We start from the raw sequence: 23774 nt of genomic DNA, 5'->3' as shown, positions 1-23774 counted from the left end.
AATAGAGCTCTTTTGTGTATTTTCTTGCTAATTGTTCTACATTCATACTTCTATTATGCAATCAAATGAAGAACTTTTAGGTTACTGGCCTGTATTGAACTGTGTGGTTCCTTTGAGCATGTTTATGGACTTTATAGTAAGCATTTCAATCCCAAATCTATAAACTCAAATAAAATAACATGGAAATATATTCCAACCAGCAATCACGCTTTCTAAATATTCTCAACCAAAGTAAAAAAAGGTTTATCAAACAAACACAATCACAGTTGAACTGCAACCAAACTGTAATCTAAATGGTCAGATCATGCTGGACAGGGACTGCAGAGATGTACAAACAGCCCTCCAGTGTGCTGCTTTCTCGTCTTTATCAAACTGTGGCAGGGCAGAGGGCGGGTCGTGATCCTACACACCCGGTCCCGTATTGGGCTAATTAAGCCACCGTGAGGGATAAAGGTCGACTGCAGAGGATCGTGCCGGAGAGAGAGATCGTTTACGGACATGTCCGTCATGTGTGTGTTTATGTTGTCTTTTAAGTTTATCATGAAACTATTATTTATATTGGAAAGCCGGTTCTCGCCGCCTCCTTTCCATTGATCACGTTACACTGGTGCCGAAACCCGGAAAGGAGGAGGCAAGAACCGGCTTGGCGATATAAATAATAGTTTTAATGATAAACGTAAGACAATATAAACACACACATGACGGACATATCCGTAAACGATCTCTCTCCCGCACGATCCCCTGCAGTCGACCTTTATCCCTCTGAGGCTTAATTAGCCTAATACGGGACAGGGTGTGTAGGATCACGACCCGGCCCCGCCCTCCGCCCTGCCACACAAACACTGTCCCACGATTGCTTAGTTCAAACCGAATAATTTAGGACATGAGTGCATGTCAGTGCAAGATCTGTGACTGGGATTATGCAAGATAGACCAGTTGGGCCTGGTGGTGGGATTTAAAGATAGTCCTTAATTGCCTCCGTGTATCAATACATTCTACATCTGACACTTCTAAATTTGTTTTGTAAATGGCCACTGTTGGTAATACATTCAAACTCCTCTACCAATATGGCAGGAATACAGAGTTAAGCACCACTTCATCATTCTTATATCCTGACAAAATTCATAAATCTTCAAATGCCATCTGACACAGCATACCTGAATTAAACATCAGTGGCATCTTGACAAGTGGTTTGACTTGACAGTGGGGGAACCAGTCCATCTTGGACAAGAGTTAATCAAGCACTGTGGGAACAGTGAGGTTTGAGGTAAAACATGTGACATTTTGCCTGCAACTCCTCATAAATGTTTTTTATGGAACTCAAAAACTTCACTTACTTAAGTTAGCTGTAAAAGTACCAGTGTGCACTTTCACATACATGAGTTTTTGCCAAGAGTCATGTCAGTGAGTGTGCAAGTGTGTTTGTTACTTAGCGATAAAGCATGTGGTGGTGTGTGTGTGTGTGTATGTGTGTGTGTGTGTGTGTGTATAAGTGGCAACAATCAATGTGTAAATCCTATAGTCAGGCACTCTGCCCTGCAGGGCAATAGGGCCTGGTACTTCCCAGAGTGGCACTGAAAGAGTGGGGAAGAACAGGGACATCTGAACAGGAAGTCTCATCCAGACAGCCACATTGCCTGCAAGGTCACAGATCCCCTCCACCTCCAGACAGCCGCCGCCCAACCTGTTAGCAAAGAGCACAAACTAATCCGATGATGCACTTCAAAAACAAGAAGGATCAAAAAGGATAATTCTGAAACCTTATTAGCTTTCCATATTCCAGACATTTGACCACTTAATCACTCACACACACAAAAACAAAACACTTTAAAAAAGGCAGCCACACACCATTGACTCAGAACAGTCAGTTGGCATGGTGATCTGTTTTTCTTCCAGAGGTGGAGTCAAGTGGGTGCTATCTGTGCGCCGGTTCTGGTTGGTCAACGATAGCCACATCTCGTACATCTGCTGCATGTCTCTCACTTAGTGAATACAGAAAGATACAGAGCACAAATAAATAAATAAAAATACAAATGGACCACTAAAGGGATAGTTCACCCAAAAAAAGAAATTTCTGTCATCATTTACTCACCATTATGTTGTCCTAAATCCAAATGACATTCATTCTTTTGTAGAATACATGTTAGTCTCAGTCACCATTTAATTTCATTGCATCCATACAACAAAAGTAAATGGTGAAAGAAAAAGGCTGTAGGGCCCAATAAAATACAAACATTTTTTTCAAATTCTCAGATTTCCAGGTTTTAAAATTGTATTACATTTCATCATAAAAAAAAACTCTAAATCAAATTAATAGAATTTATATCAAATGAAAACAATTACAACACAACAATTACTTTTCAATATACCACTGCATTCTTTTTTATTATTTGAAGAGCGTCTATACTGGTCCTCACAGCACGATTCGTTTTTATTAATTTATTATTATTATTTTTGGTCAAATACAGTGCAGCAAAATAGAGTATCACAGTATTAATGATTACATTGAATATTACAATGACTACATTGAATATTACATTTTACTATTCAGAAGAACTATATTTCTGTCACAGTTTTTATATTTCATGCATCTAGTTAAATAGAGCTTTTATTTTGGTGTTATGGCAGAAAACCGGTTGTTTTGATGGTTTCACTTCTCACCTCCTGAAAAGCAGTTTGCTATTTGGCTTATTAAACTGCAACCGGCTACGATTTAATAATATAAATATATAGTCTGAATCTGCTGCACTTCACAATGTATAAAGTGTTCTGCTCTTTGTCATTAATATACCCCCACACACACACACACACACACAATGCAGTTAGTGAGGGGGCCTGGGTAGCTCAGCGAGTATTGACGCTGACTACCACCCCTAGAGTCACGAGTACCTAAGGGTAGGGTCACATGGTGTAACCTCCTCGTGGTCACGATTTATGGTTCTCGCTCACAATGGGCACGTGGTAAGTTGTGCATGGATCGCGCAGAATAGCATAAGCCTCCACATGCGAAGTCTCATGCACGATGAGACACGTGATAAGATGCGTAGATTGACGGTCTCAGAAGCAGAGGCAACTCCGCCTACCGGATTGAGGTTAGTAACTGCGCCACCACGAGGACTTACTAAGTAGTGGGAATTGGGCATTCCGAATAGGGAGAAAAGGGGACAAAAATAAAAAATGGAAAAGAAAATTAAGCAGTTAGCATGCAAGCAGCAGCTTTTCATATTCACTTAGTTTTAAAGCACACAGCTCATGTAGACCATAAATCACAGCCTTTTGTGGTTTAATAATTACACTAGGACATTTTAATTTGATTAACTGTGCATTTAAACATTAATTTCATCCCAATATGTCAAATTATGTGAGATTTCACGTTTTATAGTTAATTAATACAATTATTCTTCCATATATCTCCTTTACTGTTCCACAGAAGAAAACCAAATTAATGTGGTTTGGAGAAACATAAGGGTGAGTAAATTAATTTGTAACTTTTGGGTGAACTATCCCTGTTGTCTCAACTGCAAACTGAAAACATTGGATCAAAGCCACATCAGAACAAATGCATACAGATCTTTAACTATGAATCATTTAGCTGAAGAGGAAGCAGACAATGTCAGATTCTCACAACTGTTGTTTTTCATGTAGGTCCACACATCCCTCTCCTCCAAACTATGTGCAAAAGAACAGTTCCCAATATAGTGGCACTTCTTCTGTTTCATGACATGAACGCACATCTGCAGAGAAAAATGGATGGTCAAAAATACAAATAAGAATGAGCCAAAAGGTGCATATACATTGTAACACTCAAATTTTTCAATTAATTTAAAATCCTTTTTTTTCCCTCCCCTTTTCTCCCCAATTTAGCATGCCCAATTTCCAATGCGCTTTAAGTCCTCATGGTGGTGTAGTGACTTGCCTCAATCCAGGTGGTGGAGGACGAATCTCAGTTACCTCTGTGTCAGAGACCGTCAATCCGCACATTTTACCACGTGGCTTGTTGAGCGTGTTACTTCGGAGAAATAGCGAGTGTGGAGGCTTCACGCTATTCTCCGCAGCATCCACGCACAACTCACCATGCGCAAACCACATTATAGAGACCACAAGCAAGTTACCCCATGAGACTCTCCCATCCATAGCAACCGGGTCAACTTAGTTGCTTAGGAGACCTGGCAGGAATCGCTCAGCATGCCCTGGATTCGAACTTGCGACTCCGGGGGATGGTAGTCAGCGTCTTTACACGAGGAGTTACACAGGCACCCAATTTAAAAGCCATTTTAAAAGGAAAGTCAATGGTCCAACTACTTTATCAACAAGAAATATTTTTTTTAGGTTGTGAACTATTAAACTTCATTCAAACTAATGTAATATTTTGAGTCCCTTTTCTCATAAAGGAGTGACTTACATCATATTGTTGTGGGTAGGTACGAGAAAAAGGCAGCGGTCGCACTACCACCCACTTTTTCTTCTCAAATGATTTCACTAGCAACACCCTACGCTCTTTTGTCCAGCTGTGAGTGCAGATAAAGAACAGTAGAAGGAAGCATTATACATTTAGGCAAGGAGTCAAGCTATTGTCAACGGATTACAATAAAACACTCACATTATAACACTGTTATAATGTGAGTGTATCATGCATCCTGTCTGTAAAATAATCCCTGTTTATTTGAAGGCTGTAAAATAATCCCTGTTTATATAAGGAAAGCTAACCTGTGCCTGGCTTTGGCAGTGCAGTACTTCAGTGACTTGTCTGGCTCGTTGACCTGCCCCTCCCTCCAACACTGTCCACACACAAATTTAATCTTCAGATTAAGGCCACGCCCTCGACCGCATCCTACTAATCCTCCTCCTCTGATGCTGTTGTCTCCTCCACCACTGACCACAGCAGTAGTGCTGACAGCACTGCTGTTGCTACTAGTAGGATAGAGGGGTCCAAGCATGGGCTGAATGGGATGGGTGTAAAAAAAAAAAAGAGAACACACACACACACACACACACACACACATTAGGCAGAAAGAATGGCAAGGACAAGTAGTGCATGTTTCAAAAACTATTAAAAATGTATACCCTGAGAATAACTTTATAAACAAGACATCAAACAATATAATTCACCTCAAATTACATTTGGTGCAAGAGAAATCATGAAAAGGACAGGATTTTTGTAAGGATGGGCATCATCCAATATATACGGTGTTCTTCAAAGCCTCACCTTTTGTCTCTGTGCATTCTGTTCCAATCTGTGCCAGTGTCTTTTAGACTCCTGCATCATCTCTTCATGGGTAATACCTGACAACACAAGAACAAAAAATATATATATAATTTAAGTCAGTGATAAAGAGTAGATCAGTTGATATTAATTGTCTGTGTCCAATAGTGTACTTCTAAGGTCAGATGTTAACCAGGGCTCTGGGGAAAAGGGCCAAAAAAGTGACCCGAAGTGAAATTCTGTTTTTTCCATCTCTTAACTAGCATTTGATGTTTTGTTATTATCTATTCTAGGCCAACACTAATAAGATTAGTGTTTCTGCAGAGAGATGATAGATGTCAGCATTCACAGTCTCACATGCGAGTGTGGTTGAATATGTAGCTAATATGAAGTGAAACTCAAAATCTACTGTTAAGTCACGAACAGCAGAGAGCTGTATAATTTAACAAAGAAGCCACAAAATATTTAATATAAATTCTAGCAGTGTGTATTGTATTACAATGTCTTGTGCAGCTACTTTTGTATTTGATGTTGATTTAATTACATTTAATTAGAATTTATTTCAATTGAATCAATTTAAGTATTTGATGTAAATGGAGGATATACAGTTAAAGTCAGAAGTTAACCGAGTGCATCCGGAAAGTATTCACAACTCTTCACTTTTTCCACCTTACAGCCTTATTCCAAAATTAATAAAATTAATTATTTTCCTCAATTCTACAAACAATACCCCATAATGACAACATGAAATAAGTTTGTTTAAAATCTTTGCAAATTTATTAAAAAGAAAAAAATCTAATTTACATAAGTATTCACAGCCTTTGCTCAATACTTTGAAGCACCATTGGCACCAATTACAGCCTAAAGTCTTTTTGAGTATGATGTTTCAAGCTTGGCACACCTATTTTTGGGCAGTTTCTCCCATTCTTCTTTACAGAACCTCTCAAGCTCCATCAGATTGGATGGGGAGCGTCGGTGCACAGCATTTTAAGATCTCTCCAGAGATGTTCAATAGGGTTCAAGACTGGGCTCTGGCTGGGCCACTCCAGGACATTCACAGACTTGTCCCGTAACCACTCCTTTGTTATCTTGGCTGTGTGCTTAGGGTCGTTGTCCTGTTGGAATATGAACCTTCACCCCAGTCTGAGGTCCAGAGCGCTCTGGAGCAGGTTTTCATTAAGGATGTCTCTATACATTGCTGCATTCATCTTTCTCTCGATTCTGACTAGTCTCCCAGATCCTGCTGCTGAAAAACATCCCCACAGCATGATGCTGCCACCACCATGCTTCACCGTAGGGATGGTATTGGCCAGGTGATGAGCGCTGCCTGGTTTCCTCCAGATATGTTGCTTGCCATTCAGGCCAAAGAGTTACATTTTTGTTTCATCAGACCACAGAACTTTGTTTCTCATGGAGCATCATTGAACAAAAGAAATCAAATAATAAACCCTGTGTTAAATATCACAAAATACCCAAAAAGATACAAATATAAAAAAATTTTTGCATTGGTTTCACATTTCTGTCTGTTATTCTGTCACCATACCGCCGATCTTAGGATATATGACAGGAACATGCTCACATAAATGGCTAAAAATATTCCAGATTGTAATTTCTGTTTTGAGAGGATCTCACTTGAGTTATGTTTTCAGCCCCACTGTATACACTCCCAGAATGTGGTGTTAGCCTCGTCAACTAAATTACTGGCAAAAATGGTTGGTGTTATTTTACTCCATTAAACAAATAAATGCTGTTGTTAAAAATAGTTTTTTCCATCTTAGAACTATGGCAAAGTTGAAGTCCATCCTTTCTTTTGATGATTTGGAGAAGGTTGTGCATGCTTTTGTGTCTTCTCGATTGGACTATTGTAATGCTTTGTATCTGGGTGTGAGTCAGGCCTCTCTCTCTCGCCTGCAGCTGGTCCAAAATTCAGCTGCTAGGCTTTTAACTGGAACCAGGAAAAGAGACCATATCACCCCAGTTTTGATTTCACTACATTGGTTACTGATCCAATACAGAATCAAGTACAAAGTGTTGATGTATGTATTTAAGGTTCTTCATGGTCTTGCACCAGAGTACATCTCTGCCTTAATAAGTTTGAATCAACCTTCAAGGTCTCTCCCCTCTGGTGATCAGCTGTGTCTGTCAGTTCCTCAATCTCGCCTAAAAACTAAAGGTGATAGAGCTTGTGCGGTGGCAGCCCCTAGACTTTGGAATCAGCTTCCATTGGTCATAAAATCATCTCCGTCTCTATCATATATATATATATATGAGCTTAATCAGCTATATCAACAACATAAATATAATATTACAACTTAAATCTGCAATGAAGGCAAATGCACAACAGAGCTTGACCTTAAGATCAAGAGCTGACATGTTATCACAAACTATACTGTGCTTGAGTTTGTGAAGGAATTTCGGGATTGTAGCATCAGTCGGGGACGAATGAACATGTAGTTGATACACCTTATCTGCAATAAGCCATGTTGTGTGCACATCAAGACAACCAAATACAAAAGATTATGCCGTTTGATTTGCGTTCAGCCAAAGTTGCACCCTAAATGGATAAATAAGTGACTCGCATTGTGAATACACAGTTACCATAAAAATGCGCTATGTAGCGCAAAATCAAGAAGTCTCTTGATTTTTAATTAATACGTCCCGAGGATGAAGAATCCACAACAGTTACTAAGGATCTAATAATTTACTCATTCATTGACATTATTTCAGGAATTTATTTCAAGTTTTTGCAAGGTCTTTTATGCAAGTTGGCATTAACTTCACGTTCATAACCACCCAGTACGATGGTTGTCGTGCTTATGCTGGCAGTATGCTCACTTTAACTGAAAAAAAAAGTACTGTATGTGACTTTTTGATGAGTGTGTGGCTTGTGCTTATGGGTTTGATCCTCTGTAGTAACAAAAGGCACCCAGCACATAAAAAAGCTAAATGAGGATTATTTGCAATAAATGACTAATTAGTTGCATGTTTTATTTACCCGTGTCCTGCTGAAGCACCCAACACTTGAGCTCAATGACTGAGTGTGCAAAGGAGCAACTGTCCTCCCGCTGGCAGCCATAACGCACTTCATGGCGGCACACGTCAAACTGGCAAAGTGGGTGAAGAGGACGTACTTTACTGTAGCGCACGTTTGCTGAGCGAACCACGTGCACCAGGCACCTGTCCGGTAAAACAGCATCAAAACAACAGACAAAAATGATGAGTGGGGACATCTGCAATGGTAAAAACTTAAGTGCAGCAAAATCATATAAATTATCCAAGTCCCAATGAAGAGAGGGATAAAATGACAAAAGATATCGAGAGAGGATAACTCACTTGTTGTCATCAAAGGGATGTCGTGCAGTGAGGTTGGAACAAACAGCAAGATTCTCTTTGCTTCTCTTGCTAATGATACGAGGCTTACTGTCAAAACATTCCTACAGCAAAAAAAATCCAGAATAACCGCTTAAACAACATATCTAAACAACAATTCAAAATGTCAGAGTATGAGAATTAAATATGACGGGATAGTACACATTACCTCACAGAGGAACATAAACATGCCCATATGGAGCTGAAGCAGACGGGTGACACTGAGGGCCCGCCTTTCGTTGGTGCCCAGAGGGTCAAACAGAAGCTCTCGGCTTAGAGCTCCCTTCCTCTCTTGGGTCCACACATCTATCTCTTCCTGGCAATAGGCAAAAGTGCAGTTCTCACCATACTGGCACTCCTGACGCTCCTGTACCTCTGCAAAAATGACAATGAGTTCAGGTGAGAGAGGAAAACATTACGCTGTAAGGCTTTAGTATCTAGTGTAGAATTTCCATTATAAAGGATCATGCATCTGAATTAGACAAACAAATGTCCCTTAATTATTCTTTAATAAATAAAGAGCTATACCTTTGCAGAGAACAAATGCACCAAGGAAGTTATTACGTGCAGGACGGGGTCGCACCCTCTTCCAGGTGGGGTCGTCTGACGATTTGAGACGACAGAGCAGCATATCTCTCTTACAGCGATGAGCTGCATCAGGCTGATAATGGTAGTCCATGACCCGGGGCCCTTAATAAAATAAAAACATTCATTTTTAACTAGGTATTACATGTTTTTTATAGCATTGTGTGTGAAATATACCTTGTTTCTCCATTAGATGCAGTTAAAGAGTACAGTACCTATACGACTGTAGCAGGCATTACAGGCCTGTCTAAACTCATGTGTGACAGTCAGAGGGTTTCGTGACAGCAAAGACAGGTTGGTACCTGCTGGGCCATTCTGTTGGGGACATTTTTAGAGACTTTGAAAAGTTGAAAGGAGTTTAATATAATATAAACAGAAGAGTTCATGAATGAGAACGTGAGCTCAAGGGTCAAACAGGTATAAGTTTACTGGAATAGAAGAGGTAAGACTCACTGCATTGGTGGCATTATGGTTATGCAAACCAGGGATGAAACTGTGAGAGATTCGTCCACCTAAGATTGTGAGGAAAAACAATGAAAAAATATAAATAGATATACAAAAAAGACTGGTAACTTTATATATATTTACACACCGATCAGCCACAACATTAAAGCCACCTGCCTAATATTGTGTAGATCCTCTTCATGCCACCAAACAGCACCAACCTGCATCTCAGAGATGATGTTCTTCTCACCACAGTTGTCAGTTCTAACCAGTCTGGCCATTCTTTGTTGACCTCTCTCATCAACATGGCGTTTCCATGTGCAGAACTGCAGCTCAATGGATGTTTTTTGTTTTTGGTACCATTCTGATTAAATTCTAGAGGCATTTGTGTGTGAAAATCCCAGGAGATCAGCAGTTACAGAAATACTCAAACCAGTCCGTCTGGCACCAACAATCATTTATGCGATTATCTAATCAGCCAATCGTGTGGCATCAGTGCAGTGCAAAAAATCATGCAGATACAGGTCAGGAGCTTCAGTTAATGTTCACATCAACCATCAGAATGGGGGAAAAAATTCTCATTGTTTGGACCATAAATGATTGTTGGTGCCACATGGGCTGGTTTGTGTATTTCTGTAACTGGTGATCTCCTGGGATTTTCACACACAACAGTCTCTAGAATTTACTCCGAATGGTGCCAAAAACAAAAAACACCCAGTGAGCGGCAGTTCTGTGGACAGAAATGCCTTAATGAGGAGAGAGGTCAACAGAGAATGGCCAGACTGGTTCAAACTGACAACTGTGGTGAGAAGAACATCATCTCAGAATGCTATACTGAGATGCAGGTTAGGGCTGTTTTGGCAGCATGAGGGGTACCTACACAATATTAGGCAGGTGGTTTTAATGTTCAACTTTGTATATATAGAATGTGCAATGTTGTTTGGAAACCAAAAACCACCTACAGTTAGAATAATGAGCTATATAACTTAGCGGAGGAATATTTAATTCTGATAATTATTCATTATGAGTGCAACTGTTCATACCTGACATCTTAAGAATATGGCTGAGCGCTTTTGATTTCTTATGGTGTTGCCACCATTTATAAAAGCTTTAGGCTGTGCCGAAGAGCACTCCTTAACCCGAGGTAAAATCTCTGTGACCCCGTTTACATCTGGTATTAATATGCGTTTTGAGTGATCCCATCAGAAGTGGGCAGCGTTAAATACAGGTGTAAATGGGGTGCAAATGTTTTGTGATCACATAACTGAAAATACATTTGGAGGTATTCAAAACATATGTGACCACATTGCATTTGAGGTGAAAATAATGTCCATCCTAAATGCATACCGGGCAGCAGTGAAGAGCCAGCCCTCATCTGTCACTCAACCACTGAGCTAAAACATGAGGCAATTACAGTGGAAGTGAATGGGGCCCATTTTTGAGGGTTTAAAAAGGCAGAAATGTGAAGCTTATAATTTTATAAAAGCACTTATATTAATTCTTCTGTTAAAACTCATGTACTATTTTAGTTAAGTTCATAAATTGTCAATTTTTACATTTGTTTGTTGACATTGCATCGTCATGACAACAAAGTTGTAAAAATGGCTATAACTTTACACAAAAAAGGTAAACAAGTGATTTTATCACACTAAAATCATGTTAACACACATATTGTTTACCTCTTGTGGCTATACTTTTGAAAGAGAGAGTATTAACATTTATGAATTGGCCCAATTTACTTCCATTGTAAGTGCTTCCCTGAAACTCAGATTTTTCCTTTTTATTTTTATTTTCTAAAGAAAATGACGGACATGTTGAAATCATTTTTGTGGTAATCAACATTTTGCCACAAATGCTGTTCATTGAGCTTAATTTGTATTAAACCCACAATATTCCTTTAATAGCAGGTGTATACGCGGTCTGTAATGCACAAACTCATATGGCTTATTTCTTAAGTATATCTTGTACCAAGACAGTTAAAGCACTTAACTTTCTTACTCACCAGGAAGTGTGTACTCCGAGAGGGAATCCAATCCTCCTGTGCTCAGTGATCCAGACACTGTCTTTCCACCAGTGTCTCCTGTTCCAACCCCAGAGTTAAAGGAGCAAAGGGAGTCCATTGTCTGGGAAGAGGCTTCACTTTGGCTCAGCACAGAGAATGATTCCAGTGGGGAGAGCGAACTGACAGCAGAGTTGAAATAGGTTGTTTTAAGCTGAGAGGAGGCGGCTGGAAGACTAGTAGAGTATGGAGGCCTCAAACCCACAGCAGTGTTTGGAAGGTTAGTGGGAATTGCCCCCTGAACTGGGTTCTGATAGTGAGACAAGAAATAATAAATATTCATGTAAAATCACCATTAAAATATTCAAGTTAAGCTCAATCAACAGCATTTGTGGCATAATGTTTATTACCACAAAAATGTATTTTGACTCATCACTCCTTTCCTTTAAAAAAAAGCCATTGGCTCCTAAACTGAAACATTCAGGAGCCAAATGGCTGTTTTTAGTCGATTTAGATTGCTGTTCAGAAACAAGATAGAAAGCCAAAGAAAAGGTCAGCTGATAACAGATTCATCGAAGGTTTAATAAACAGAATATATTGTTGAGAATATAAGTTTTCATTCCTTTTGTCTCATAAATGTTCACACCCCTTTCATAATTTATACAAAAATAAGAGATTTTTATTTTATTTAGTACTGCTCATCAGAATCTACATCACAGATATTTACATATAGTAGTGTGTTGTCTTCTTGAGCATAACTGAATGTTTGCACCTTGTGTAATATTTGTGTACACGTCCCTCAATTGTCAAAAGCTTGAGATATATACACAGTGCATCCGGAAAGAATTCACAGCGCTTCACTTTTTCCACATTTTGTTATGTTACAGCCTTATTCCAAAATTGATTAAATTCATTATTTTCCTCAAAATTCTACAAACAATACCCCATAATGACAAAATGAAAGAAGTTTGTTTGAAATCTTTGCAAATTTATAAAAAAATAAATAAAAATAAAATAAAATAATAAATAAAATTAAAAAAAAAAAAAAATCACATGTACATAAGTATTCACAGCCTTTGCCATGACACTCAAAATTGAGCTCAGGTGCATCCTGTTTCCACTGATCATCCTTGAGATGTTTCTACAACTTGATTGGAGTCCACCTGTGGTAAATTCAGTTGATTGGACATGACTTGGAAAGGCACACACCTGTCTATATAAGATCCCACAGTTAACAGTGCATGTCAGAGCACAAACCGAGCCATGAAGTCCAAGGAATTGTCTGTAGAACTCCGAGACAGGATTGTATGGAGGCACAGATATGGGGAAGGGTACAGAAACATTTCTGCAGCATTGAAGGTCCCAATGAGCACAGGACCACCAGGACTCTTCCTAAAGCTGGCCGCCCGGCCAAACTGACCGATCGGGGGAGAAGGGCCTTAGTCAGGGAGGTAGCCAAGAACCCGATGGTCACTCTGACAGAGCTCCAGTGTTTCTCTGTGGAGAGAGGAGAACCTTCCAGAAGAACAACCATCTCTGCAGCACTCCACCAATCAGGCCTGTACGGTATAGTGGCCAGACGGAAGCCACTCCTCTGCAAAAGGCACATGACAGCCCATCTGGAGTTTGCCAAAAGGCTCCTGAAGGACTCTGACTATGAGAAACAAAAATCTCTGGTCTGATGAAACAAACATTGAACTCTTTGTCCTGAATGGCAAGCATCATGTCTGGAGGCACTGCTCATCACCTGGCCAATACCATCCCTACAGTGAAGCATGGTGGTGGCAGCATCATGCTGTGGGGATGTTTTTCAGCGGCAGGTTCTGGGAGACTAGTCAGAATCGAGTGAAAGATGAATGCAGCAATGTACAGAGACATCCTTAATGAAAACCTGCTCCAGAGCACTCTGGACCTCAAACTGGGGCAAAGGGGTGAATGTCCTTGAGTGGCCCAGCCAGAGCCCAGACTTGAACTCGATTGAACATCTCTGGAGAGATCTGAAAATGGCTGTGAACCAACACTCCCAATACAACCTGATGGAGCTTGAGAGGTCCTGCAAAGAAGAATGGGAGAAACTGCCCAAAAATAGGTGTGCCAAGCTTGTAGCATCATACACAATATGACTTGAGGCTGTAATTGGTGCCAAAGGTGCTTCAACAAAGTATTGAGCAAAGGCTGTGAATACTTTTGTACATGGGATTTTATTTTTATTTTTAATACATTTGCAAAGATTTCAATCAAACTTCTTTCACATTGTCATTATGGGGTATTGTTTGTAGAATTTTGAGGGGAAAAAATGAAATTAATCCATTTTTGGTCACATTTGCGACCATTTTAATCACAGTCTGTAGCCCTGTAATTTTTGTGTTAACATTATGCCACAAATGCTGTCGATTGAGTTTAACTTGTATTGAACCTGGAATATTCCTTTAAATTAACAAAACCTATTCTAGCTCTCCTGTGTGTGTCTTGATCGATGAGGTATTGAGTGACTATAACCCATTGTCCCTTCCTGTAGCTCTCCATTTCACTTACCACACTGACTTCAGCACCTTTAGGAATACTTTCCAGCAATGTTTCCAAACATTCTTCATTCATCACACATTCCTCCATGTGTTCAGATACAGGCACAGAGTATGGTACCCGCCCCGACGGCTCCTGGCTTGGGCTTTCAGGCATATCTTGGGGCAAAATTGGGCTAAGCGTGGGCATTTGGGGGTCATCACTGACTGGGATTGGTGTTGCCAAAGGGGCAGGGATGCATTGGGCACTTGTAAGGTCTGTGATATAAAAAGATGAAGAAACAGACTCAACTATTTATATTTGCTTAAAGAATGTGCTCATGTACTCATCTACTTTTACATACATATAAATATTGAAATCTTGAAGGTTAGAAATACCTGAGTCAATATCAGTCAAAGACTCGAGACCATTTGAGGAGGTCTAAAAAAATAAATCAAGACAGTTTTCCAACTTAATCCAAAGCAAACAATTCTCATTTTTACAAAGCAGCAACTTTAACGAATCTAGATAAATTTTGGCAACTTTTCAAGTGGAGATTAATACTTGCCTCCCCTGTAGGAGAATTAGTTTCTCCACTGTTGTCTGTACCAGAAGCTGTGGAATCAAGCTGAAAAAAACAAATTAAAAATACAATAGTTAAGCATAAATTCAACCTCAACAAATTATCAAGATTTTCCAACCTGATAGCGTAAGGAGGACAAACCTGAGGGCTGACATAGGCTTTGCGGATTTTCAAACCCAGTTTGTTGGCGAGATCCTGAGCAAGTTCACTAACTTGTCTGTCCTGTTTAAAATAAAGCAGAAAAAAAAGGATTCACAGGTATTCAAATATCGAAGTTATTATATCTACGCAAGTATTATTCATAGAATCACATGTATATATTTAATTGCAGGCTATTATGCCATTGCTTCAACAAATCAACACATACATGAGGGGCAGTTAGTAGGCATCCAGTGCCACACTCATAAGCCTCTCTGAGTCGGCCCATCTCCCTTAGACAAAGTGCCTTCCTGTAGAGTGCCCTGCGACTGCCCTCTGACACACACAGTGCACTGTCACAGTCCTGAGCTCCCTGCTCAAACTCCCCCTAAACACAAAACACAAGAGAAATCAGAACATCTGTGCAACACTTACTGTTATCAATCTCAACACTTACTGTTGGCGTGGTAAAAAAAAAAAATATACTTTGCACATTCTCCCCATTAAAGGCATAGTTCACCTGAAAATGAAAATTCTCTCATTATTTACTCACTCTCATACCATCCCAGATGTGCATGACTTTTTTTCTTCTGCTAAACACAAATAGGGTTGTCACTATCGATTATTTTGGTAATCGATTAATCTAACAATTATTCTAACAATTAATCAAGTAATTGGAAACAATATTTAATAACTTAGATTGCTTAGTGTTGAGGTGAAGTCACGTTTGGCTAAAATGCATTAATTTATCCAAAGTATTAATGCATTTTTTGATTGAATAACAAAAACAAAACAATTGTGCAAACCATATCTAAACAAACAGTCACCCAAATGCTGACAGAGATTGGCAACTACAGGTGTGCTTACCTTTTTTTAAATGCAAGATCTTAAATGCAAGGTTTTGTTTTTATACAACTATTTTAACACAAACCCATTTCAGTTTAAAATTTAAATATGGGAAAAAAAAGCCATGGAAATAAAATATTTGATCCTTTAAGAGACGATGTCTGCCCACCAATCATGTTTATTGAGGATTATTGTGTTATAACTAAATAGTTTAAACTATTTTCTGGAGATATAAAAGCCATTTTATTTAGTTACTGGTTTTTTAAACTAGCACTTCCATGCAAAACTATGGTGGAGCTTATATTTTAACATTGGAAATATTATCTTCTTAGCCTCTCATTTTGTTCATATATATATATATATATATATATAGGAAATATATATGAAATACAAATTCAGGCAAAATTCCAACACAACTGAACAATATTTAGGTTTAGCTCAATGACGGTGAAGTTTCTGATACTCCAAAGCTGCTGCCACCCTGTTATTTCACATACAACAAATAATAGATTAATTCCCTTAATAAATTAAGAGCCCAATTTTAAATACTAAGTAAATTGACACTTTCTCAAATCATCACACACACAACACTCAATAATTGTGGTTCATAGCCAGATTCCATGGTTTTGTGACAATGCAAAATTTCCATAAAATCATATTCCAGACATGTTTGGACTGACTATGCTGACTAATCAACACTAGCAGTAGTATGTGTGCGTTTAATTACTTAACTGTTGGCTAAAAATATTTTAATCAATTGGCTTAAAATTTTGGTGAATGATGTGAACTGAGTTAAATGACTGCTATTTTAAATGTTTTAAGTGTGAATAGTAAAATAAATAAATGCTAATTTTGAAATACAATTCTTCAAAATAATATGTATTAAAATCCATGATTCCAAAAGGTCTAATCAATGCTATTTCATATTTCTTTCAGATTAATTTCTGCTTCTGAATCGATTGAATGTCATCTGTAGCGAAAGCAACAAGATCTCAAACCGAGTTGTATCTCCTTGGGGAATCTTTGACTGAATTAACAGGCAGCAAGTTCCAGTCATTGCGTATGGCTCTTGGATTCTTCTTACATCACCATCTTGAACTGAAGGAGACCATAAGACAATCGTCGGCTATCACGGAAATTGCTAAATTTTGGCAGAAGGCTAGAATCCTAATGTGAGATCATCAAAACTGAAGGACAAGAATTTCTTGTTAGCCCAGCAAGAAAAAGGAAGAAGGGGTCGATGACTGGAGTTGATTAAATGCCTGCTGCCAAGGAGAACAGGGCATCCGAAAGAAAGGAGCAAATTCTTGACCGGCGACAGCAAATGGATCAAATGAAACCGTTAACAGCTACAACAGATAAACTGATTTCATCTGGTTCTGAAAATAGCTCAGCAGAAGATGTAACAAAGGAAACTGGGAACAATGTGGATGAGGGGGCTGTTGGAGACATTACATTTCAGACACCAAAAAGAAAAAGTGGGCTAGGGTTATCGTTACTTAAGAACTCGCAGTTTGCTGGACATTGTCAAACTGAGAATATAAACTTTTTAAATAAACTGTACACAAAAATCGAGGAACGCAACAATACTCAAACTCTCCCATTATAATGACTGAAACTGTCACTCACTGTTTGAGCCCTGCAGTTCAGCACAAGCTCGCCGACACTGAGTTCTGCACTCACATATGCGTACATAATAAATATAACTGTTTAAACAACAAAATAAATCAGTTATTTAGACCTTGCCTATACCTTGATTATAACAGTCAGGATCATTTTAGTTTGTGGTAAAAAAAAAAACAGTGAGACATGCAATGAATTGAAGATAATTAAAAATGGCATATTTTTTGTTCTACAGCTTCTTTTCGAGTGTCTGTAAAAACACGTTCTAAATAGAAACTATTAACGCAAGACTTAAATTTAATAATCATCAGTTTTCACGACTACATAATCATGTCAGCCATAAATGTCTAATAAATGTGCAGCTCTACCCCCGTCCATGGACTTCACAACTTCTGCCATATTTTCAATTTGTTGATCCTGGAATTTTGATAAAATAATTTTTAATTATTTAATTTACAATTAATTCTTGTAATCGTGACAGCCCTAAACACAAATGAAGACTTTTAGAAGAATATTTCAGTTCTGTAGGTCTATACAATGCAAATGAATTGTGGCCAGATCTTTGAAGGTCCAATAATCACATAATAGTAGCATAAAAGTAATCCACTCGACTCCAATGTCTTCAGAAGCAATAAAAGTGTAGGTGAGAAACAGATCAATATAAAGTCCTTTTTTATTATAAATTCTCATCTCTGCCCAGTAGGTGGCAATATACACAAAGAATGTTAATAGCAAAACCAACAGAAAAATTGAAGGTGAAAGTGGAGATTTATAGTAAATAATAACTTAAATTTGGATCTGTTTCTCACCCACACCTATCATATTGCTTCTGAAATTATGGTTTTAACCACTGTAGTCTTATGGATTACTTTTATGCTGCCTTTATTTGCTTTTTGGACCTTCACATTTCAGAGCACCATTCACTTGCATTGTATGGACCTACAGAGCTGAGACATTTTTCTAAAAATCTTAGTTTGTGTTCAGTAGAATAAAGTAATGCACAACTGGGATGACATGAGGGTGAGTAAATTATCATTTTTGGGTGAACTATCCCTTTAAACCCTCAGATTTGCCAGAGATAATTTACATGTCAACCAGTGGTCCAATTAAAATTAATGCTGTAAATAACAAAGAGACCAACTTACAAGATTGTAGTGTGCAGCAGCCCGGTTCACGTAGAGGCTCTCTAACAACTCTTGGGGAATGACTAGGGCTTCAGACTGAGCATAGCGAGCTACATTCACACCCTCGCCGTAATGTACAACTGCCTGTGTCCACTCTCCATCACGAAACACTGCATTACCCTCATCCAGCAAATTACACACTAGCTGGGTCAGAAATACCTGCAAAAGACATGGAGAATTTCCATATAAATGAAATTTGTGAAATAAAACCAATCTGGATTAAAAAGGTGTAGCATTTTACTGCAGGTTACATATTTTTTCAGAAAAGGTATAGTTTCACAACTAACTGATTTTAGTTCAGGTGCTAGATCCACAATTGTGTGGAAAAAAAATGCCTAATGCATTAAGAGTGAATTATCAATACGCTCTGACCTTATAACCTTCAGGTTCAGGGAAAGGCAAAGATGACCTGTGGAAAAAAAATATAATAATTGTTTTAGGACTTCAGATGCCAAACAATTCAACTAAGCAGAGGTGAAACAAACAGAATCAATTACATTCATTGAGCACTTTATTAGTAACACTATATTAATACTGGGTAGGAAATGCCTTTGACCTCAAAACAACCTCAATTCTTCATGGCATGGATTCCACAAGATGTTGGAAACATTTCTTTGAGATTCTTATCACAAACTGTCTGCAGATTTGTCAGCTGCACATTCATGCTGCGAATCTTCAGTTCTACCACATCCCAAAGGTGTTCTATTAAATTCAGATCCAGTGATTGGGATGGCCACTAAAGAACAGTAAACACTTTGTCATGTACATGAAACCAGTTTGAGATTACTTTTTCTTTGTGACATGGTACATTATGCAATTAGAAGATCTTAATTTGTGTCCTGCTGAAGAAAGACAGTCATACACATCTGGGATGGCATCAGGGTAAGTGAATAATGAGAAACTGTTAATTTTTGGGTCAACTATTCATTTAAAACAGGTTGGGTCCATGGATTCATACTGTTGGTGCCAAATTCTGACCCTATCCTCAATGTGCTGCAGCAGAAATCGAGATTCATCAGACCAGACTATGTTTTTCTAGTCCTCAACTGTCCAGTTTTGTTGATCCTGTGCCCACTGCAGCCTCAGCTTCCTGTTCTTGGCTGACAGAAGTGGAACCTGACATGGTCTTCTGCTTTTGTAGCCCATTCGCCTCAAGGTTCAATGTGATGTGCATTCTGAGATGCTATTCTGCTCACTACAATTGTACAGAGTTGAGGTTGACCGATAGTGGATTTTACAGATACCGATAACTACGTTTGTCAGTACCTGCCGATAACCAATTAATCAACTGATAGTTTTTAAAATTGATACTGAATGAAAAAATAACACTCAAAAGTAAAAGTGTTGAACTTCATTACAAAAATAAACAGTACTGAATGAACCATGAAAATGTATTTGTACTTTTTAAAATATAGAAATATTAATATATATGAACTAATAATCTAATTTTACAGTCAGCTGATTTTTTAATTGACGTCGTTTCCTTAGTCCACAAGAGCGCACAATAAATACTTTCAATACCATTCAGCAGCATAGCAGTATTGCATAGATAGAACATTCCTATCCTGGCTGTTAAAAATAGAGCATTTCATTTTCAACTAATGTGCATAAAATAAATAAATAAAAAGTTTTAGTTGGCCCATATACTGAAAGGTTAAGTCAAAAGTAAAATGAGGGGGGGGGAAACGCTTCAATAGACTCAAATGGTGTTACACTTGCACTGATTCTTACTACTCCAGACTCAAGCTTCATAATAACAGTGAAACACCACATTGATTTTATTCAGAACAGTTATATGTAGAGTAGCAATATTCACAGATAGCAGTGGTATTCGTCTGGTGAAGCGGCTCAGACTATGAGCCCAGGCAGTTCAAAAAGACAGAAAACAACAAAATTGATCCGAATCAGAGGATCTCGAAAAACACATTTTGAAGTTGAACATCTTTCCTGACAAAGCATTTGAACAGCTCATTGCTTAATCTGATAAACGCTTATAAGAGAGCAAGACACAATGGCCAAAGACCACCAACTGTAAGGGCCGTTCACACCGAAAGCTTTTGCAACCATCCATTTGTTTTTATTTTATGTAAATGCACGCTAGACGAATGTCTTCGTTTCTCTTTGTTTTTGTTTATTCAGCATCTCATGCAAGAGCACTATTTTTTTTAGATGATGTGTCTAATTAAAAAAACTTTAAAAGCATATTGAGACACCTGCTTTCTGTTAAACTGTATTTGTTGTGCTGTATCTAGCCTTTTTTAGCACAAGAATGGGACTGATCTTAAGTCATCGTATTACAGCGAGGATAAAAATATTTACTTAATTGAAATCAGATGCATTTCTGATTTGTTTATACGTTTCTCTCAGCTGCATGAAGATATTAATTTGCTTTCTCACATCACAAGCTTTAAATATGCAATTTAGCTGGCAAACGAAAGCATAAACGTGACCAGCTGGATATAGTCTAATGCAAATAGATGATAATAGTGAAAAACAATTGTGAAATTTTTACATTTGGGTAGGACTGGCGTGTATTTGTGTCACATTGTTCTAACCGCTTGAGGTTAGATTTAATGTTAGCGTCCTCTCAGCCTTGTCAAAAAACATACTTCTGTTCTTTACTAATGCAGCATCTAGTCAACAAATTAATTGCGTTATAATATGATAACGTGTACTGTATTGTACTGTATACATACCTTTTCATTGTTGATGTTTTAAATCCACATCTGAAGTGTTCTGCTCCATGCAGAGTGTAGTCACGTGTCAAAACAAACACCACAAGGCATCAGTGAAGTGATCATTTTTATTTCTCCTCTAGAGGCCGCTCTCATACTGTATAATGACAGCGGACCCTTCCCAGCCACTCAAGAACCGGACGCAATGGGGAAAACCTACCATTGTGGATTTTTGCAGATATCGGTACCGATTAATCTATATATCTATATATCTATATATCGGTCAACCTCTAATATAGAGTAGTTATATAAGTTACCGTAGCCTTTCTGTTAGCGCAAACCAGTCTGGCCATTCACAGATGATCTCTCTCATCAACAAGGCAATGTTTTTAGCTTTTGGCACCATTCTGAGTAAACGCTAGAGAAACTGATCAGCAGTTACAGAAATACTCAAACCATGTGAACATTTTTAAAGCTCCTGACCCACATCTGCATGATTTTATGCATGAATAAGTAGGTGTACAGGTGTTCCTAATAAAGTGCTCAGTAAGTGTATGTTTATATTAGGGAGGAGCAGCACAGATTAGTAAAGTCTCCAAACTTACTGAATGAATCCCAGAGATTTCTGAATTTCTTCTTTACGCTTCTGTCTTTCTGGATCCATAACTGTTACATTTCACAACCAGAATACAATCAATAAGCAATATAAAACTGTTTTAATGTTTTAAACATGAAACATTAAATGTTTGCTTATACATTGTTTTGCGTTTTACTTCACCATGAAACAAAGCCTATCCATTAATGAAATAAAGATACTTTGAAGAGACAACTTAAAATACACAATGATAATTTTATAAAGAATAAACTGACAAAATGTTACGTGAGGACACTTGAGCTATTCTTGATATTATCATTTCACTATCAAGTAATGTTACAACACATGTTGTGTAGAAAATGTAGTGACAGTAATTGTCAAAAAAACAGAAACACTAAATATTAAAACTTTATGGACTAAATAACTTACAACAATGGCAACTAAAACATAATACTATGCACAAAAAATGTATATCAAATAAGTCAGATCTAGATTTCTAAGGCCTAAAACGTGAGATAAGCAAATCAGTGCAGCACATCCCCGAGCTCGCCTAAGAAAAACACCCACTATTGCAACTCTCTGGACTTGAGAAACCTTCAGCCACCAACACCAAATCGTACTTGAAATACTCCTCAGTATATTAAAGAGAAAAATACATTTACACTGACTTAACTCTAAACGGACTTCAGTGGGAAACGCTAAGAAAGTTTACTTGCACAGGCTTCAGGTTAGCTTCAATGCTAACTAGCACGCTAATGCTGTCAACTTCAGGTATGTTTTATTTAACGCTGCAAAACAGTGTTAACAAGCATATAAAACATTTCGACGATATTATTATGTTTTAATGTTTTAGAATTAAACTGTAATGGACCATCTCTACGCCGATTCACACTAAAACCTCTATAATAATCTCATGGTAGCCAATTAGCAAGCTGCATTTCCCGAAGTCTTTTTACCTGAACAGTGATTATTAGCAAACACGAGAGGTTAAATAGAAAATTGTGATGGATTATGAAATAAGTAAAATACAAGTTAGCCACCATTACAAAAGTCAGCTAAGTAGCAATCTAAATAGAAGCTTGTTGGGTGGAAATTCAACCCACCTAAGACTTTGGATCTTCTCTTCCACCAGATACAGTTTCTTAAAGCAGTAAATACCGTGAACTGTCACACGACTTGATGGGTTTTATTCCTTCAAAATCATGCTTTATATTCATTCGTCTGCCCGAGTAACGGACAAAACATGCGAAACTTGTCTTCTTAAGTTTAACTACACCCGTCCAGGCAGGTCCGGTCCTAAAGGCAAACGATAGATCTTGTTGTTCAAATTGAAGCCTTCAGCCACTAGGAGTGCTCGGTGCTCTTTCATCATTAAAAAACAAAAACAAATCTAACTATGGTGACACTACCATATTCAGTATCTAACACTATCTATTTTGGATACCGTTGATTTGTTGGTAGATGAACACAAACAAACATTTTTAGAAGAATATTTCAGCTGTGTAGGTCCTCACAAATCAAGTGAATGGTATCCAGAAAATGTAATCTCCAAAAAGCACATTATGGCAGCACAAAATTAATCCACATGACTCCAGTGTTTCAATCAATGTCTTCTTAAGCAATCCAGTCGGTTTTGGGTGAGAACACACAAAAAATTCTCCTTTTTCACTTTAAATCTTGACATCAACAATCACCTTGGTGATCATGATTTCAAGCTCGATTACACTTCTAGTGCCAGAGATCTTCTATACTGAGATGGCATCCTCAGCACTTTTACCATAGGAGGGTGTAAAGATCAACTAGCGTCTTAAGCAGTAAATCACCATTTGCTGATACCATACATTTGAATGGGGAAAGCCGTAAACTGACTACCTACCTGTTGCAAAATTGTCCTTGTCTTCTCTTGTAAAATAGCAATTATACATACACATATTTAATTCCAAAAGGATTGTTTTGTGTATAACATGTTGAATATTAGCAGACAGGCGCTCAATTCATTAAGCGATGAGCTGTTTCCACACGAAAGCA

The 23774-nt window shown here is 38.1% G+C and overlaps 1 protein-coding gene across 1 annotated transcript; it reads right to left on the bottom strand.

Annotated features, from left to right (window-relative positions):
- Positions 1-572: 572 nt before the first annotated feature.
- Positions 573-23053, bottom strand: LOC127626615 (zinc finger CCCH domain-containing protein 7B-like). The gene is made up of 22 exons (XM_052102540.1): positions 22850-23053; positions 21757-21817; positions 18849-18885; positions 18438-18635; positions 15053-15211; positions 14827-14907; positions 14671-14730; positions 14501-14543; positions 14136-14380; positions 11604-11910; positions 9611-9669; positions 9373-9472; positions 9101-9262; positions 8742-8947; positions 8537-8637; positions 8199-8380; positions 5207-5283; positions 4708-4940; positions 4403-4508; positions 3626-3734; positions 1849-1982; positions 573-1684 (listed from the first exon to the last, which is right to left on the bottom strand). The coding sequence occupies exons 2-22, from the start codon at positions 21813-21815 to the stop codon at positions 1646-1648; spliced, it is 2697 nt and encodes an 898-aa protein (XP_051958500.1). The 5' UTR covers positions 21816-21817; positions 22850-23053; the 3' UTR covers positions 573-1645.
- Between the last annotated feature and the right edge of the window lie 721 nt (positions 23054-23774).

This window comes from Xyrauchen texanus, chromosome 33 (assembly GCF_025860055.1).
Source record: "Xyrauchen texanus isolate HMW12.3.18 chromosome 33, RBS_HiC_50CHRs, whole genome shotgun sequence".
Classification (NCBI taxonomy): Eukaryota; Metazoa; Chordata; class Actinopteri; order Cypriniformes; family Catostomidae; genus Xyrauchen; species Xyrauchen texanus.
The sequence above is the reverse complement of the archived record's forward strand: the minus strand, read 5'-3'. Positions and strand labels throughout refer to the sequence as shown.